We start from the raw sequence: 18,818 nt of genomic DNA on the forward strand, positions 1-18,818 counted from the left end.
GACTTGTGGTGCTTGGGCAACTGGCCCTGGCATTGCAGGGTTCAGGTGACTCGGACTGGCAGCTGGCCCCGGCAGTACAGGGCTTGGGCAGCTGGCCCAAGCAGCACAGCGCTTGGGCTGGCAGGCAGGTGGCTGACCCCAGCAGCATGGGGCTTGGGCGGCTGGCTCCGGCAGCGTGGGGCTTGGGCAGCTCAGGATGGCAGGCAGGTGGCTGGCCCTGGCAGCGTGTGGGCTTGGGCAACTGGCTTGCAGCTGGGGCAGGTGGCTGGTGGGCGGGCAGCTGGTCCTAGCAGAACGGGGCTCCAGCAGGCGAGCCACAGGTGGCTGGCCTCAGCGGCCAGCACTGGCAGCACAGGTCTCAGGCGGCTGTCGCAGTCAGCTCTGGTGGCCCGCAAGGGGCCAAGAAAAACTATTTGTGCTTGTTTTTAATTTAAAATAACATTTTTGTATCAAGTTTTTGTGTTTATTTTAAATTACGAATTGAATTTTTTGTTAAAAGGGGGTTGGATAGCAGTAAAGAAGAGGTGCGGGGACCATGAGGGTTTCTCAAAAATCAAAAGGGGGGGCCTGATGCCAGAAAGTTTGGGAACCACTGAGTTAGACAAAAGGAAAAAGGAGAGGGACAGGAAAGAAGAGAAAGAGGTGGGAAGGAAAAGGACACATGGGGTGGGAGGAAAGGGAGAAGGACAGAATGTCGAGTCTCATGTAGCATTTGGGATTTAGTCAGAGCCGGGGGAAGTGGCAGTGTAATTTGGGTTCCGGTTTTTGGCCTCATTTGGACAGGACAGCTTTCAGGATTGGGGTGAAGGAGGTGCAGAGCCCCGGGCATGATGGGAGTGGCAGCCATGATGGTAAAGCTCATTCCATTAGCTAATTTTTCTCCCCAAAGTGTCTTTCAAGCCCCTGCAAAGGAGTGATGGTTGGACTATCCATCCCCTCATGTTGCCTTTGAATTTGGCCTGGTTTATGACACACCACTTTTTGGTCACTGATTTTTGGCCTCACACTGTCTAGTTTTACAAGCCAGAATTCAACACAGTTCTCAAGGCCTTTTTTATTTGGGCTAATTTAGTATCGCTCTGTCTTGCTGTTGCTTTCCCCATCCCCATCTGTTGTTAGGTTCTGGTAACATCGGAGGAACTTGCACCCATTTTTCAAAGTTAAGCTCACAATTAAGATAAATTTATGATCCAACTATCACAACACACGTGAAATGCAGTGCGTGCAAGGGAACTACTTACCAACCTTTACAAAGAAAAGAAAAAAGCGAACTTTAACCATAACTGACTTAGTGCCTATCCAAAAATCAGGCCTGGTTGTTCCAGTGACTTTTGCCACTTAATAAATTAGCCACCTGGTTCCAGTTTTATTTCAGAGCTGGATTGGTAAAAGGACAAAACTCTCCCAAGGGAATAGGCAAGAGAATCCAGTGAATAACCCTGAATGAGCCACAAGATAGAATCTCTTTTCCTTTCAGCCAACAGATGGCGCTTGTTACTTAGGTAGAACAGAGACTGCATAGATACGGTACTGCCGATTGGTATGTGCAGGGCTTACATGGTTCAGATGCCACTCGGAAGCATGCTGTATTACTTTCAGAGGTGGACAAAGTACCCAAAAAGTTAGTTACTTGAGTGAAAATACAGCTGCTTTTTTGGTGGTGGTGGGAATGTACTTACGTACAAGTCACCCGTGTCCGTCTGGAAAACTACTTGAGTAAAATGCACACACAGAGTTCTCAAGTATCCAGAATTGCACTCAGCAGCACTTTTACTCAAGTAACTTTTGGGGTACTTTTCTCCACCTCTAAAAATTCAGCTGGACTATATGAGCCTAAAGAGTTAAGCTATTAACAAGCCTGTGTTACGGTTTGACACTGAACATTTGGGGTTTGGTATACAGAGACAGTGTAGCAAACCTTTAAACATGAGTTTAGCCTTTAGTAAAGATGCAGAAAAGAAGGAAAAACAAAGCACTGAAATGTAAAGCGTTAAGTAAGGCTTTCATTTTAACAGCATGTTAATGTATTCATTTGAGCTGGTGACAGTTTTTAGAAGGCACCCACCGCCCCAACCCATCCTTGTTTGACAACTTTTTTTCAATGCTATTGTGTTGATGGTAAAGAACTAGACTTTAGAGTCTTTTTTAGATTTAGGCTTCACAGCCCCTGTTGTGCTTGCACGGATCCTGTCTGCCCTTAGAAAGCAACCCAAGGTAGACAGGAGGCACAATTACAGTTTATAAACCATTGATGGGACTGCTCTCCATCTTCTGCTGCAATAAACCGCATTCCTCCACCGATTTAAATTATCTATTTGAAGTAAGGGCATCAATTGAAGCAATTGCACATTTAGAAGTGAAAGTTTATCAAGGAATAAAAGCTCTTAGTGACTACAGAGTTAATCATTGTGGGGCAAAGCAGCTCAACCACTCATGCAGGCTATAGGCTGACTTGTAGGAGTTCAGTGGGCAAGATATGGCCCCTAGCAGTTTACTTGCCTCGTATCGTACTTTAAAGATAGATGCAAAGGGTATTGGGCATTTCAAGATATCTTCAGTAAAATAAACTATATTGCACACACACAACCAGAAGAAAAATGGGTTGGCTGTCCCTGCTGCATACTCTTAATTTCAATAGGCAGGTGAGCTGGTAGCACCATTGATTAGCTGTGATTAAGCTTCCGTTAAATCATTAGTTGAATAAAATGGGAAAATAACCAGAGACAGAAAGCCAATCCTTGGCTCACCTGGTTACCTTTGGGACCGGAAACGCCACCAGGACCCTGTGAGGAGGAAAAAGGGAGAATAAGCACAGAACTGTTCTTTTCTCACACATTCCAAGTGCAGCCAGATTCCCATTGCTACGGCGACGGGTGGGAGAACTAACCTTGTAATTGCCAGCTAAGACAAAGGCTAAACAGGTCAAAACCCATGTGTATTTTGTAGGACCAACAAGAGCGTTTTAGCATCCCCTTTGTTGTGCAGCAATATTCTGCAGTCACTGCGGTTCACATTTCTTTCTTGACGTAGTGCATATAAGCTACCAGACACATCATGTTTTTCCCTCTGAACTTGCTCTTCCATCTCTACTCCCTCATAGAGCATCCAACCTGCCAGCCATAAAAACGTTAATGAAGTGTATCTCCCCACCTGGCACCCACTCATTCCCTGTGATCTCTAAGACAAATTTACCATCACTGCAAGACTTATGGGTGACTCTGTTCATTCTGTCCTTGTTAATTCTCTGATCAAAACTAAAATGTCGTGTGCATTTAATTCTGTCTATTTACATCAGACTCAGGGGCAAATTAACTCTTCAGGGACCCAGGGCTGTTAGATTTTGTGGCACTCCACAGGTTCTGGGGTGGAACCAGAAATGAGTGGTTCACAGTGTGGGATGGAGCGATGGGCTGAGGGAGGGGGTTGGGTGTGGGGTGAAAGAGATCGGATGGATTGTGGGCTCTGGGGCAGGGCTGAGGGGGCTGGTGTGCTGGAGAGGGCTCAGAGCAGGAGGTGGAAATGCAGGATCTGGACTGGTTGAGGTGCTGGGGGTTCCACACAAGAGACTGGGGTAGGAGTGCAAGAACTGGATGGGAGTTAGCGTGATGGAGGGGGCTCAGGGCAGGAGGTTCGGGCAGAGGTGTGGCGTCTGGGACAGGAGGTTTGAGTGTGGGCCACTCACCTGGGGCAACTCCCCTTTGGCGGTGCAGGCCCCAGAAAGGGGAGGCAGCAGACGGCTCTGCATACTGGCCTGTGCTTGAGTGTGGGCACTGCCCCCACAGCTGCCATTGGCTGTGATTCCCAGCCAGTGGGAACTGTGAGGGTGAAGTCTGCAGGCAAGAGACGCACACAGACACACAGGCTTCCCCACACTTGCAGCTCCAGGCCATGGAGAAGGCAGGAGGGGAATCAGCAGCACACAGAGCTACTTGCTCCCCTGCACCCCAGGCAGGACTGGAACATAGGGGCTTTGGTGGCTGCGGCCCAATGCCCCAGGCTAAGGGATGCCCCCCCGAAAGATCTGCACTGTTGGCAATCTCTTTTGGTGCCCCCCTTCACCCAGGGCCTGGGTGGCAGTCCCTACAATCCCTTTCTTAATCCTACCCTGATCAGAAGCACCAAATTCTTCTTTGTGGCTCACCCCTTGTCCCTTTCTCCCCGCTGGCAGGTAAAACATTCTTAGATTTGTTATCATCATCGTGGTCTCGGGTCAGAGCGTTGATTTTTGTGCCAGGCCTAGTCAATGTTCATGATAGTTCTGAAAGGCCTCTAACACTATGTCCATTTTCCCAGTGGTTTAGGGTTCGCTGTTGCTCACTTTCTCATCCACAGAGATGTACGACTGGAATTTGCCTGTCTGGTGTCCTATTTTAACTGATAAAAAGTCAGATATCCGTAGGAATAAAAGCTGGTGAACCAAGTGGTGTATTTATGAGCCTAGTGGTAATATAGCAAGTCAGAAGAAACATTCCAAAAACAATCATGCCTATTTAGCATTCAAAAGGAGAATGAAGTGATACATTTGCAGCCCTGACCTATGACTTTGGATCCAACTAACACAGCCAGGAGCTACTTCAAATTTTGAGGACCTTTATCTTTTCTGCAATGCAAGTATTGTAGCCTTAGAACAACAGTTATATGGCACATTCATCAGCTTGGCAATTGAGAAATGTGATTTTTTTTTCTATAGTGGGTTGCAGACACTGTTCCAGCAGAACACCATGATGGAACAAACATGCAGAATTATCAAAACAAAAAGCAGACAAGTAGCACTTTAAAGACTAGCAAAATAGTTTATTAGGTGAGTTTATTTTGTGGGACAGACCCACTTCTTCAGACCATAGCCAGACCAGAACAGACTGAAGAAGTGGGTCTGTCCCACGAAAGCTCACCTGTAAACCATTTTGCTAGCCTTTAAAGTGCTACTTGACTGCTTTTTGTTTTGATAGTGTATAGACTAGCACGGCTTCCTCTCTGTTACGATGCAGAATTAATGGGTGTCATTTCATTAAACTCAAGTGCTGAAGAGCGAATAAAAAAAAATGAAAGTTCTATTGAAAAGCTTCTCTATTAAAATAATTCAGCAGTAATACAGCAGAAGGTAGAAATGCAGAAATGAATCTGGGTATTTATACTTTCTTTTCAGAGGTGGAAAAAGACCCAAAAGTTACTTGAGTAAAAGTACAGCTGCTTTGGGGGTGGGGTAAAAGGAGAATGTACTAAAGTACAAGTCAGCACTGCCCCTCTGGAAAACTATTTGAGTAAAAGTACACACACAAATGCCACATCTTTATTGTACTCAAGGACCCAGAAATGAAAGCAACTACACTTTTACTCAAATAACTTTTTGGGTACTTTTTCCTTTAAAATGAACCAGTGGTGAATGCAATGTTATTCCCCAAATCCACTGACAAGGCAGGATGTTTTTGAACAGTTATTTGTTCTCTGTTCATTCATTTTTAGCAGGGCCATAGTTTTAAAGGGATGTGGTGATTTTCTGAACTGGTATAGCAATTCTTGTTCCGGCAGTATGACTGCTGTTGTAGCTTCTGGACTTGTAGCCCCGTGTGACTGGGAAACGTAACCTTTTTACAAGGTTCTTGCAGATCTAACAAAGAGGTCCATTGTGAAATCCCTGGTGCACCGGGATGATTATTTACACAGAGATTTTACCTAAAAGCTGAAGCACAGTGAGCTATAGAACACATGATGTCTGTTCTTGGGAAGGACGTGGAACTGACATTAATTTTTGCTCTGCTGGCTTCTTTTCAATGAGAATAATTCTATTTAAATCAAACTGCTGAATTTATTTTGAAATTCTCGCCTTGTAGAGCCCAGCTATGTTTCAGGTTGTAAAGAAAGGAATTAAAAAAAAAGGTTAACACACTCCTAATGAAATATCCGAAATAACTAAAATGCAGCCCTCCTGTGAGGATGGCAATCTTGCACTTTGATGAAATTGGCACTTTGGCTCTGTGTCCTTAGCAAATAAGTTGTCTAATTTGGCTGGGATAGGATCCGGAGTTCTTCTGAAATAAACAATGAAGTCAAAACATAGGGGGACTTCTTGGAACACAGAGGCAGCACTGGAAATACTGATTAGGTCATGAGTTCGCACCCTTTTCCAGCTCTATCTCCGATGATTCAGGGTTTGTTGGTTGTTGCTGGCTTTTAACAACAGGTCAGTAAAAGGTCATGGTTGCGAACATCTTGCTGAAGTTAACATCAAGAAGCATAAAGGTATGGATCAGTTTATTAATCAGTTGCATAAGACATAAGAACTTGGCCTATCCAGGTGAATCTTCCATCTTGGATACTTATCTGGCCCCCATGCCATAGTATCTGTGTGTCTCAACATTTTAAATTTACCCTTTTGCTCCTGTGTGGCAGGACATTGCTATTATCCCTATTTTACAGAAGGGCAAGGGAGGCACAGAGAGGATTAGTGACTTGCCCATGGTCACACAAAGTCTGCAGTGGAGCAGAGATCTGATCCCATGTCTCTGACACACTAGATCTGGTTATTCTCTTATTTCTGAATGGTGCCATGCGTTTGATTTTCAGCTACAAAGCCACTAACTCTGCAGGGGAAATTTTGCACTTACAGTTAGGAAGGATAAAATGTAGATGTCCAATGACATTTACCCTGGCAAGCCAGGTAGCTGCAGGCATAGTAATTTATCGCTATAAAACTGCATGCTCAAAACTGAAGGTTGATTTCAAAATTTTAAGAGGGTGCTGCCATGGGCACATGTTCCATGCTCTGACCGGCAGTGAGCACAAACTCGGCTGGATTTACTTGCTTATCAAGAGCATCCTCTGATATACAAACAACAGTTGTACCTCTGGAAGATTAGGGGAAACTCCTGATAAACAGTTTGTTGCATAATCAACAACGAGGGGAAAACAAGAAAGCGCTAGTACATTAAACTGAGCAGAAACCAGCAGACATGTCGGAGCCAGACCTCGAGGGTGAACATCTGCTATACAGGAAAGCTGCCCTCCTCCTCAGAGAGTCCCCATCAGTCCATCACTCAAAGTGGAAGGAGCTGGCCAGAGAGGAGGCATAGTGAGGGCAGCTCTCATTCAGACCATCCTCTCAGGAGCAAACAAACTTAAAAAATGTTTTCTACAAAGACAAAAAGGTTGAAATTGGAGCAAAACTTTTCAAATGACTTGGACCAAAAAGGTTTCCAGTTTTGGTTCATGAAAACGCTCCAAGATTTTGGCTTTTCACCCTGATTTGGTAGGGGAATGTTGTTTGAGACCCCTGAGGGCTTTGCAGGATGGCAAACACATTTCCTGGTCTACTTACCCTGTCACCAAATTCACCACGAATCCCAGTAGGGCCAGGGAGCCCAGGTTCCCCACTGGCGCCTTTGCGGCCCTATAGGAAAAACAAATCAAGACCAAGAGTTCTAACACCTGTCAATATCCCAAGAGCTCAACATCAATTTCATGAATAGTCATTAATGGCAGATTCCCTTTTTCCTTCTTTACTCTCCCAAATCCCAACCACAGTCCCTTGTCCTTCCTCTCCTTCCAGACCCCAGTACTGCTCTAGTCCTTCCTCATGTTCTTACTTCCTGTCCCTACCCTTCCCCTCTAATGCCACTTATTAGGGGAACACATCTTGGCTACGTCTACACTAGCCAAATACTTTGAAATGGCCGTGCAAATGGCCATTTCGAAGTTTACTAATGAAGCGCTAAAATACATATTCAGCGCCTCATTAGCATGCAGGAAGCCACGGCACTTTGAAATTGATGCGTGGCTCATCCAGACGGGGCTCCTTTTTGAAAGGACCCCGGCTACTTCAAAGTCCCCTGATTCCTATCTGCTCATAGGCAATTTCAAAGTGCTGCAGCTGCCCGCATTCTAATGAGGTGCTGAATATGTATTTCAGCGCTTCATTAGTAAACTTCGAAATGGCCATTTGCATGGCCATTTCGCAGTTTTTGGCTAGTGTAGACAGTGCCTTTGTGTTGCTCTAACCCAGCATGGGCTGACAGCCACCGTGGGCCCAGGGACCAAGTGGGATGGGGGCGGTCCAGCTCTGCACGCCAGAAGGCGTGGGGCCAAGGACAGTCAGCCCTTAGTGCCTCCTGGACCACAGTGCTACCCCATCCTTCCCCCAGCCATGCAGAGCAGCGGTGCCACATCACTTCAAAGGGGTCCGGAGCTCCAGCCACTGCCACTCCCAAATTAGCAGCGGGAGCAGCCAGAGCTCCAGGCCCCTTTGAAATGCTGGGCCCTGGGGCAACTGCCCCCTTTGACCCCTCTTGGTGGGCCTGCTCCAGCCCGACCCCTTGCAGATCATCAATGCCATTAGCATAGGTTGCTTAGAGGCCACAGCAAGGCCATGTGAATGCAATAAGAGAATGGAATTTGGGAGACAGGAAACAATGAAGGTTCAGGAAGACAAGTCTCCCTGGGCCAGGGATGATAGGGCCCTTACTGCTCTGCGGGGCTGGCACATTGAGAACTGGATGGAAACCTGCAGATTCGTAATTCAGTGCAATTTTAGAAGAGGACCCATGTAAGGCTGGCCTATCGGCTTCTTCATGACATCTGCACGGCTTGGCTTGGACCTGGAGCACTGAGTGATGCTCCAGAGCGGACCCTCTGGACAAGTCAGCTGTTTTGCTGCTCGGGCTCCATGAGAATGCTAGGATGGCCTGCACTTGGCAGGCTTTGCCGACACAGCCATACCACCATAACCAACTGGCAAAGCGCTCCAGCGGATGGGGCAAACCTGCACTTTTGCCAGTATTTGCTTCACCCCAGCCTGACAGCAGTAATACCAGCAAAGGCGTAGTTTTACCAGTAAAAGTGCATCTCAACTTGGGGTTCTACTGGTGCAGTTCTGTTGGTCTGGGATTCCAGCTCAATGCCAACAGAGTTATGCTGGCACTGGTTTGTGGCATAGACCCAGCCCTCACCACTTTAGCTGGAGAGGGCAGGATTAAAAGCAAGGTCCCCAGGATGGGCACAGAGGACACAAGGCTAGTGGGCTGGGAATGTTCCGCTGAAGAAGAATACAGACTGATCAACTCCAAAGACTTCCTCTGCATTTGTGAATCAAAGACGGCGTTTGTTGTTGCAGCGGACATACAGGTTGAACCCCTCTAATCCAGAACTATTTTGTCTGGCAACATCCATAATCCGGCATGATGTTAGTTAGTTGAACGACCACTTATCATGGGTGTGGCCAACTTTCCAGCAGTCCCATAAAGTTTGTTTACAGACACCAATCCTGGCTCTCAGTGTTCTGGGCTATTATTGAGCTGGAATGTACCTCTAAATATCTTCTAGGAGCCCAGTGAGCAGTGGAAGGGTTGGTAATGTACTCGACACTATTGACCTCCCATAGTTCAGCAAATTCTCTCGTCTGGAACTGGTCAGGTCCCGAGGATGCCAGATTAGAGGTTCAACCCGTAATAGTAGTTTGGCCCTCCCTCTGCCTCTCTCCCCTTTTCGCTGTGTTAGATCAAAGAAGGTATTAAGGATGTCCCAATTAGTTGAAACCCAATCGAAAATCATTGGTCAAGCTCACCCAATTATCGCTGCCAGAAGTTTGCACAGGCACCAAATGCTTATGATCTGGTGTGTACTAAATTACCCTAATTGCAAGCTTACTGACCTGAAAGCCTCTTACACCTGGTGCTCCCAATGCGCCTTGAAGACCAAGCGCACCCTGAGAAAGAGAAGAATAAGCATCATTAAGAAAGATAATTCAGAAGCAATCGAGTCATGAACACAATTAAATTGCCTTTGTAGTAGCGACAAAAAGCAGGCACTCTCGGGGAATGGAAGTCTTCCTAACAGCCGTGCTGTTAGATGGTCATTATAATGCAGCTCACTGTTTGCTGAACTTCATTCCTATAATGGCCATTAACAAAAATGATTATTTCTGTTTGACTCAAGGCTTAGACTCATTTGGTGCTTATGAATGCAAGGGACTAAGAAATAGGCACAATGGAACACATGTTGAGCACACTTCCCCTACGCTTGGAGCCCCAGAAATGTGTCAGTGCAGGATGGACCTCCCTGGTCCAGCATCCTGGAGGCCTGACTGGTCCTGAAGGAGGGAGTTTGCAGGACTAGGGGAGGTCAATTCCAGCTGCTCTCCCAGGGTCCTTCCAGACTCCACAATGCTGGCCCAGTTTCATTGCCAGACCTGGTCCAGCTCCCTCCTGGGTGCCACCAAGGCTCCCCTACTGGCCCTGGACTCAGCTGCCAGGCAATGTGCTTGGGTTCTGCTGCTGGCCCCAGCCACCAGCTCTGTATTCCCTGCTGCCAGCTCCCTGGCCCACTTCAGGACTCCCAGCTGCTGGGGCTCTCTGATCCACCAACATTAGTGGTCTGACCAGAGTGGTCAAGGCCTCATTGGGTGGCATTTTTACACCCTAACAGGAGTTTTATGAGCTACCATGTTAAGTCACAGGAACCGAAAACACAAGACAATCCCTTTGTGCCTTTGCCAAAATACAGACTGTTTTGTTCTTAGCAGGCTGACATATATGCCTGATGGTTTTCAAGAGGGAAATAAAACCAGTAGCTGGAGTTCCAAGCAACTCCAACATTAACTTGATCCCACACATTTAACTGCACGCAGGTTAAGCTAATTAATTAACTGAACCAGTTTTCAACTCTTAATGAATTGTCAGATGATGTTAGGAAGAAACCCAGTAATTAAAGGACAGCTTGTGTTGGCATTTTGAAAATCCAGGGCCTGATTGCAAGGCATGTTGAGCATCAACCATTTCAAGTGACGTGAACAGTTGCTGCAGGTGTGCAGCCCCTCTGGAAGTTAGGCCTTTGAGTGTACACCCTGCCCTCTTGAAATACACTCGTGCAGATATGAAAGCATGATAGGGTTCGTACACCGGTACATGGAAAACCAGCAATCACGCCCATTTGCAAAAATGGATGGTTGTGCAGGCACATTGTGCATCAACAACTTAGGTGAGGAGTTTTGAAAATGCAACCTTCTGTGATTTCTGTTATGACACCTAAAAACATTTCTGACAGACAATTAGGAGTTGCATACAAGACTCTAGGCTGTACCCTACTGAGAAAATAACACACACCAAAAAAGATGCTGGGTCAAATTTTAAAAGGGCCTAAGTGACTTAGGAGACTAAGACTAAGCAACAAGTCACTTTTGACAATAGGACTTTGGTGCCCAGGTGCAATTTTCTCAAGACCTATGTGACTTAGGAGGTGAAATCCCACTGTAAAATTAATGGGACTTATGTACTTCCGATGAATTTACCCCTTGTTTAGAGCTTCGGAAATTGCTGCAGAATTAGTTATATTTTTTGTCTGACCCCAGCAATGTATTTTTGTCCCAAGCACATAAATTGTTATACAAGCCAGGAATACACACCAGTGTTAAATCAGTAACTTAATTAACATCACAGGTATACTGCTGTAAAGCCACTGTCAGTGAGATCAAACTCAGACCTTAGTTCAGTGACGTACTTCGGCATGTGCCTGTCGTTTAGCAGATGAGCGGTCCCAGGCCAGTAAGCTAAGTAAAAAGATCACCACTTCAGTAAGCTCTGAAGTCAGTAGGACTTACATGCTCAAGACTAGAACTTCACACGTGCTACCAATTCTCTCATTTGACCAGTCCACCCTCACTTTTTGAGTAATATTTTCTCAATTTAGGTGCAGCGTATTTATCAGAGAAATACAAACAGGCCCACGACACAGGTGGCACCTGCCCCAAGGTCCACTGATCTGAAACAGTTTGAGGTCCCTGGAGCCAGACGGATCCCCAGGACCTTTAAACTGTCATTGGAGTGTTGCATATTCCCCTCCAGGCAGCTCTGAGGGCTGCCCCGGGAGGGACCATGGTGCAGCACACTCTGAGTAGCGCTGAGCGATGGCTGCCCGTTCCACTCCTTCTGCCCGAGGCCCCGCCCCCTTCAGGAACATGGAGCCACACCCGCTACCTTGCCCATGGGCCTGGCAGGTCTGTCAGCCACCTGAGCACAGATAGCAAGACAAACAGCTGCGAAAACAAGCATTTGAATCATTGTGGAACCCCTCTTGCCATGATGCCACTGAAGCAAAGAGCAAAATCAGTTGTGTAAGTGAAATTCTGCCACGAAAGAGACTGCTTGAAAATGGCATCATGAGGTTCTGCAGACACTGTCGTTCAGTAACTCTGCGTCAGATTGACTCAGTTAACAACTTAGAAACAGCCTGTGAGCTAGTTCTGCACAGTTCCCAAAACTTAATTTTTGCAGGAAGAAGCCACGACCTAGAATAAATCCGATCAGCAGATTTAATTAAGTAGTGCCATTTTTATACAGCCACTATACTGACTACAATGATACTTTCATGGCTCTCAATTTTTCTTTCTGCTTTCATTTTCACATTTAACAGTGTAACTACATTACTTACACCTCTGTTTTCTGCAAGACACTTAACATAAAGTATGTGGTATTGAAAATAACTCTTATGTGCCAATGCTTTTAAATAGTTTTAGCCAGATCCTGATCTCCACTGAAGTCAGAGGAGTTACTCTGGAGTCTCACAGGCGTAAGTAAAGCCTCGATTTTAAAAGTAAACAGGTTTAACAAAATCAATTTAGTTAAACGCGTATAAACCCCTAATGTAGACACATTTACACCAGTTTAATCCTGCTTATATAGAGTTTGCATAAGGTGCTAACTTACCGATACAAGTTAGTAGACACAGGCGTGGCTTAAGATGGTGTTAGTGCACTTGATGGAGAGATTTGTACCAGTTTAACATGATCTAGTTAAACAAGTGAACTTTTCTAGCATAGATGAGTTCTAAGATAAAAATCTGGCCCTTTCCCTTTCACAATACATTTCTTTTTATTCAGCCTTTCCAACAGAATTTCTCACTATTGTTTCTCCCCCGCACAATTTTACTCAGAAATTTAGGGACAGAAAAAATAACTTTTGTATCTCTGAGGTTTATTTCCCTTTTCTTGGAAGTTTAAAAAGCTGGTTGTTTAGAAGAATAATTTACTACATTTCTTGATTTCTGCCCAAAGAAATCATCTCAGACTTTTGGTAGGCATCTTGATTTCAAGAATACTTAAGATGAAAAACAGCTGTAAACTCAGAGCTCATCACAACAATTGCACGGATGAGGTATAATAGGAAAATAAATAGTGTTTTGGAATATATAATATTGGCAACATCAGCCCCCCATCTTACACTATTTTGCAGGGACCCAGTGGGCAGCAATTCAATTATTTATAGACTCTTCCCTTACTACAGCTTTCCTAGTTGTATCTCCTGTGCCCTGCGAAGGGATTTGAAGCATCGTGTTTGGAACACAAGACTGGATGAGATGCTTCTTACAAATAATTCTTCATAATTTACAGGTAAGGGTAGAAATCCGAGTAATTATAGCTGTGTAAATCCCCTCTGTGTCGTTTCACACAAACACTGACTACTTTTCCAAGATCCTCTATGATCTGTGCTGTCTTACCGTGTGGATTTGAATGAACCCCTAAAACAAAATTTCATCAAAAGCCTCAAACACGAGCAGGGCTGGTGACAGACTTAGCTGGGCCCTGGGCAATGTGGAGGGTGCCCACTCCTGGCCCACCAGAAGGGCGGGGCATTAAGTGGAAGGGGAGGAGCCTTGGTTGGAAAGGGTGGGGTTAGGGTGTAGCCTTGCCCAGCTACCTCTCAAGCACAGCCCAGACCAGGCTACACTGGTCTTTGCACAGTGATTTACACAGTCCAGTCTTTTAAATTACTGGACCCTAGAAAAACTGCCCACTCTATCAACAGCCTCCATCGGTGATCCTGAACTTGATCTTCTTCTGCACCTGACTGTGTGGTTATGAGTTGTATGTGATTTTAATGCAAACCACAAACTGCCACAACTTTCCATGAAAGAGTGCAACGTTTTTCCTGCACGTTCACAAACCCTGCAATGCGCCTCTTACAAGTTTTGAGGCTGCAATTGGACTAGGTGAGCAGTATGGTTCCACAGTTTGCTGTAAACAGTTTTTACAGCTATGATGTCTGACAATTGGCTCTTTAAATCCAGCAGACAATGGCCCAATGGCTGGAAATTGAAGCAGACCAGTTCTGAATAGGAGCACAGCATATTTTTTTTTTTACATTGAGGGTAAATAGCCACAGGAAGAATTCGGTTAGGGTCAGGGTGATTTCTCCATCATAAATCCAGTGATTTTCTAACAGATCTGCTCTCATTCAAACAGGAGTTATTTGGGGCAATTCTCTGGCCTGTCTTACACAGGAGGTCAGACTAGATTCTCACAGGGATCATTCTGGCCTTAGACTTGCACGACAACACTCCAGAGCCATCCCATCTAGAGGATGAATGAGGGCAGCTGCTCCAGGCCCTGGGCTTTTAGGGGTCCCTGCGGTGGCTGCCTCAACCATCCTATGGATGGGAGGAACCCAGGGTATTACAAGAGGTGATGGCAGCAGGAGTTGCTCCCACACAAGTGGCAAGAGCCAGAGCAGTCCAACAGCCTTACTCTGCTCTGCCATGCCGCCCTCCCAGCCTGCTGCGCCTCACGTCTCCGCAGGCAGCAGGAAGCCTAGCGCACAGGGCAGTCCTTGCTGCTGCTGCCGCCGTGCATAAGGGTTAGGGGGACAGAGCAGGAGCAAGGCGTGAGAAGGCGGGGTGGAGCGGGGATGGAGGAATGTCAAGGCCTGAAGCGGCGGAGGGGTTGCTCTGAGCCCTGCACCTGTGGCAGTGGGGAGATGAGTCCCAGGCCCCGCAGCCCCCTCGGGACAGGATGAAAGGGAAGCCCTTTCATGCTTCGAGTGCTGGGGGCCAGGCATGCCAAAATAACCTAACATGACTTCCAATTTAGTGCCGATTTATCCTCAGTCAAGGAAAAAACCGATCCCTTCTCATGACCAACTCGAGAAGGTGCCGATTGTCCAAGCTGCCCTCATGCACATGCACCTGCCACATGAATCACATGGGACAAATCCTCCTCTCCGTTACCTCAGTGTAAATGTGGAGCAAGCAGGGTGACTTCAGTTTGGTTATCCTGCATTTACCCTGATGTAAAAGAGAGGCGACTTTGGCCCATTTAGCTAAATTCTCTGCTGGTGCAAACTCATTGACGTTATTCCAACAGAAGATGCAGCCTTTTATGTTAGCTTGAGGAGGGCTCTGAAGATTGATCACTGAGCTATGCGTTGACTGCAGAAAGATTACACTTGAAGAAGCAACGTGGTACTTACAGATGATCCTCGAGGTCCAGGCTCTCCTCTCTCACCGGGGACACCAGCATCACCCTGTCAATAATATCAAAAAGTTATCTGTGCTGTTTTTTAAGCGGGAATGCCACCCACCCCAACCCACTATAAAACTATTACCTAAATAAATCACTGGTGCCTCCCATCACTGTCAATTCATGGGTATCAGCTATTTAATAACAACATCTAGCTTTTATACAGCCCTGGTCATCCATCAATCTCAAACTGCTTTACAAAGGAGATCAGTATCATTAGCCCTATTTTACAGTTTGGGAAACTGAGGCCAAAAAGTTGTGACACGATTTGCGTAAGATCATCCACCAAGCCACCAACAGCACCAGGGGTTCCTGGGTCCCAGTCTACTGCCCTATCTAGTAGGGCAAACTGCCTCCCTAAGCAGACCTTGTTGACCCCATTGCAGCAGGGGAAGCAGTATTTAAGCGGAATAGCTTGTGAAGAACGGACACATGACTGACATCTCCCATTGCATTCAACGGATACAGTCACACAATGTTTCTACATCCACAAGTATGGGACTGATTTGTCAGCCCTACTTATCGTACTGTGTACACATACTTGTATACACCTTTGCATAAAAACCATACACATATGTGCACATGTGTGAGAGAAGGGCCCATATCACTTATTACAGATAGGCAAAGCTCAGTTGTGTCTCAGAAGCAGCATGTACTAGTAGAATGTGAGAGGCACTGACCCAAGATTGTGATATATGAAAGATGCGGAGATACCTACAGGGATACCTGGTTCTCCAGATGGTCCCGCCTCTCCCATCTCTCCAGGACTACCCTATAGGAGGAAAACAGACAGTCAACTGGGTGGAAATTTATAATGACTTCTGTAACTTCCCTACCAACTAGCTGAAAGGAAAAAGATGTAATTAAAGTCTTGATGGAGAGAGGAGACAACAAAACCTATTAAAAGGCAGCGATAAAATACAAAGAATGGCCTCTTATAGCATATTACTCTATTGCTCAGGTATGCTAAAGTGCACGTGCTGGGGCTGCCACTATATAAAGCAAAATGTGTCGGAGGAATTTCCTCCTGACCTCAGACAACAATCAGGGAGCACCATGATGCATGAGGATTAGCAGGCTGTGTATATAGTAAATAACAATAAAGCAATGTTAAACAGAAGACTGAAAGAGTGAAAGTCAGAACAAATACACTTTAATGAGCAGATTATCTTTCACAGAATCATAGAATGCTAGGGATGGAAGGGACCTCAAGGGGTCATCGAGTCCAGCCCCCTGCCCAAAGCAGGATCTACCTGAACTAAATCATCCCAGCCAGGACAACTTTGCAAGCTGGGACTTAAAAACCTCTAGGGATGGAGACTCCACCCCCTCTCTAGGTAAAGCATTCCAGTGCTTCACCACCCTCCTGGTGAAATAGTTTATTCTAATATCCAACCTACACCTCTCCTGCTGTAACTTCAGACCATTGCTCCTTCTTCTGCCATCCGTCACTACAGAGAGTAGCCTTTCTCCATCCTCTTTAGAGCCCCACCTCAGTAAGTTGAAGACAGCTATCAAATTACCCCTCACTTCTGCAAACTAAATAAGCCCAGATCCCTGAGCCGCTCTCATAGGTCATGTGCTCCAGCCCCCTAATTTTTGTTGCCCACCACTGAACTGTCTGTAGTGCATCCACATGCTTTTTATACTGCGGGGCCCAGAACTAAACTCAATGCTCCATATGCAATACTTCTTTCATCAAACACTGCTGAGACCCAGCCTGACATTTCAAGGTGTAGGAATGAAATGCAGTGATGTAAAACTTCTGGGTAGCTTATCCTGAAGAAAACCATTGATGCCGATTTACTCAGTGCCATGTTACATATATGGTGTGGCAGCTGTGCCAAGTCTCCGGACTTCAGGGTTGACGTTTGGCAGCACAGAGGCAAATTCTAAAATTCTGCCACTGGTGGGGTTATCAGAGGTCCTTTTGTGGTTTTTGGAAGAAAAGAAAACTGTCTAAAGAAACTCGGTCTTGAGAGATCTTCCTATGAACAAACACCCCTGCACTGGGTATTTACTCACTGGCGACTGACTCTTGTTATCTTTTACTTTTGCATTTCAGTTTCCCAGAATACCCATCACAGCAAGATCTTCAAAAGTCCTAGGCCACGTCTACACTAGCAAGTTCTTATGAAATATTTTTCAAAAGAAGGGGCTCTTTAGAAATATCCAGTGGAACGTCTACACACACGGTGTTCTTTCAAAATTAAATCGAAAGAACGCGGCACTCCTTTCGAAAGTGCTCTTCCACTCCCATTTCAGGAAGAGCAACATCTTTCACAAGAAAATGTGCAGACACTCCACAGGCCCTTTCTGCCGAAAGAACTGTCCTTAGGGAGCCTGATTTTTCGATTCCTGGCCCGTTCTTTCGAAAGAGCAGGGGCTGTGTGGACGCTGTCTATCGAAAGAGCAGATCACTCTTTTCATCTGCCTTTTTGCATGTGGATGTGCTCTTTCAAAAGAAATACTATTGGAAGTGATCTTCCAGGAGGACTTCTTTCAAAAGATCTCTGCAGTGTAGATGTAGCCCTACTACGTAAGAACTGAGATGATGATATGTGCACAGCAAGCAGAGTATCAAGCAGGTCAGTTTTAAAAAGAAACGCAGGCCCTGATCCCCAAGGACTTAACCCTGTAAATATTTATGCACACGCTTTTAGCCCTCACACTTTGGTTAGACCACTTTGGTACTCAAAATTAAGCATGTGTGTACGTGTTTGCTAAATTGGGCCTAAGACTACAATACACTAAGTCGATACACTTAATAGCTGCCCAGGAGAAACTTAACCTTTACTTACCAGTTCACCCTTTGAGCCCTTGGGACCTGGTCTTCCAGGTAGCCCCTGGGGTGGGGGAAAATAATCACAAGAACAGAAATTGTGCAGTTTGTAGAAAGTAACGTTTACTGTCTGATTAAACATTTATGGGTACATCTACACTCCCTAGCAGATTGACCTGGTCAGGATCGATGTTCCAGGGTTCAATTTTATGCCCCTAGTGGGAATGTGCAAAATCTAACTACCAGGGGTGGACAGTCAACCCCTGTACTCCTCATTCTTGCAATGAGTAAGGGAGGTCGACAGGAGAGTTTCTCCTGTGGACCTCCCTCAGTGAGGACGGCCAGATAAGTTGATTGTAGATACGTGGACTCCAGCAACACAGTTGCTGTAGCTGGAACGGCATATCTACGATAGACTTTAAGGTCTAGTGTATACCTGCCCTTAGAATCATAAGGCATATGTTTCTGTTAGAGACTTTTTTCCCTAGGAAAACTAAAGGTAGACATTACTAGCCAGTTCATTATACATTGTGCTGCAAATACACCTCCCAAAGACAATAAATGAGAAAGTACAGGAAACATACAACAAAAACAACAGTAGTTTACACTTATATAAGCATTCAGTGAAAGCTTTATAAAGCTGGGGCAGGTTAAGTTTTTGCATCCCCATTTTACTGATGAAGAAATTGGAGCCCAGCGATGTTAAATAATTTGTCCAATGCCTTAGAGTAGAACTGCGGTAGGAATACTGCAAAT

General features: G+C 45.7%; 1 protein-coding gene across 1 annotated transcript in view; it reads right to left on the reverse strand.

The window, feature by feature from the left end:
- Positions 1-18,818, reverse strand: part of COL9A3 (collagen type IX alpha 3 chain) — a 71,666-nt gene that overhangs the window by 13,073 nt on the left and 39,775 nt on the right. Inside the window, exons 19-24 of the mRNA XM_075012156.1 lie at positions 18,082-18,126; positions 15,999-16,052; positions 15,231-15,284; positions 9,644-9,697; positions 7,316-7,387; positions 2,748-2,783 (exon numbers count right to left, since the gene is read on the reverse strand). Of these exons, the coding sequence (XP_074868257.1) occupies positions 2,748-2,783; positions 7,316-7,387; positions 9,644-9,697; positions 15,231-15,284; positions 15,999-16,052; positions 18,082-18,126 (315 nt within the window). The remainder of the gene's footprint in view (positions 1-2,747; positions 2,784-7,315; positions 7,388-9,643; positions 9,698-15,230; positions 15,285-15,998; positions 16,053-18,081; positions 18,127-18,818) is intronic.

Source organism: Carettochelys insculpta, chromosome 17 (assembly GCF_033958435.1).
Source record: "Carettochelys insculpta isolate YL-2023 chromosome 17, ASM3395843v1, whole genome shotgun sequence".
Lineage (NCBI taxonomy): Eukaryota > Metazoa > Chordata > Testudines > Carettochelyidae > Carettochelys > Carettochelys insculpta.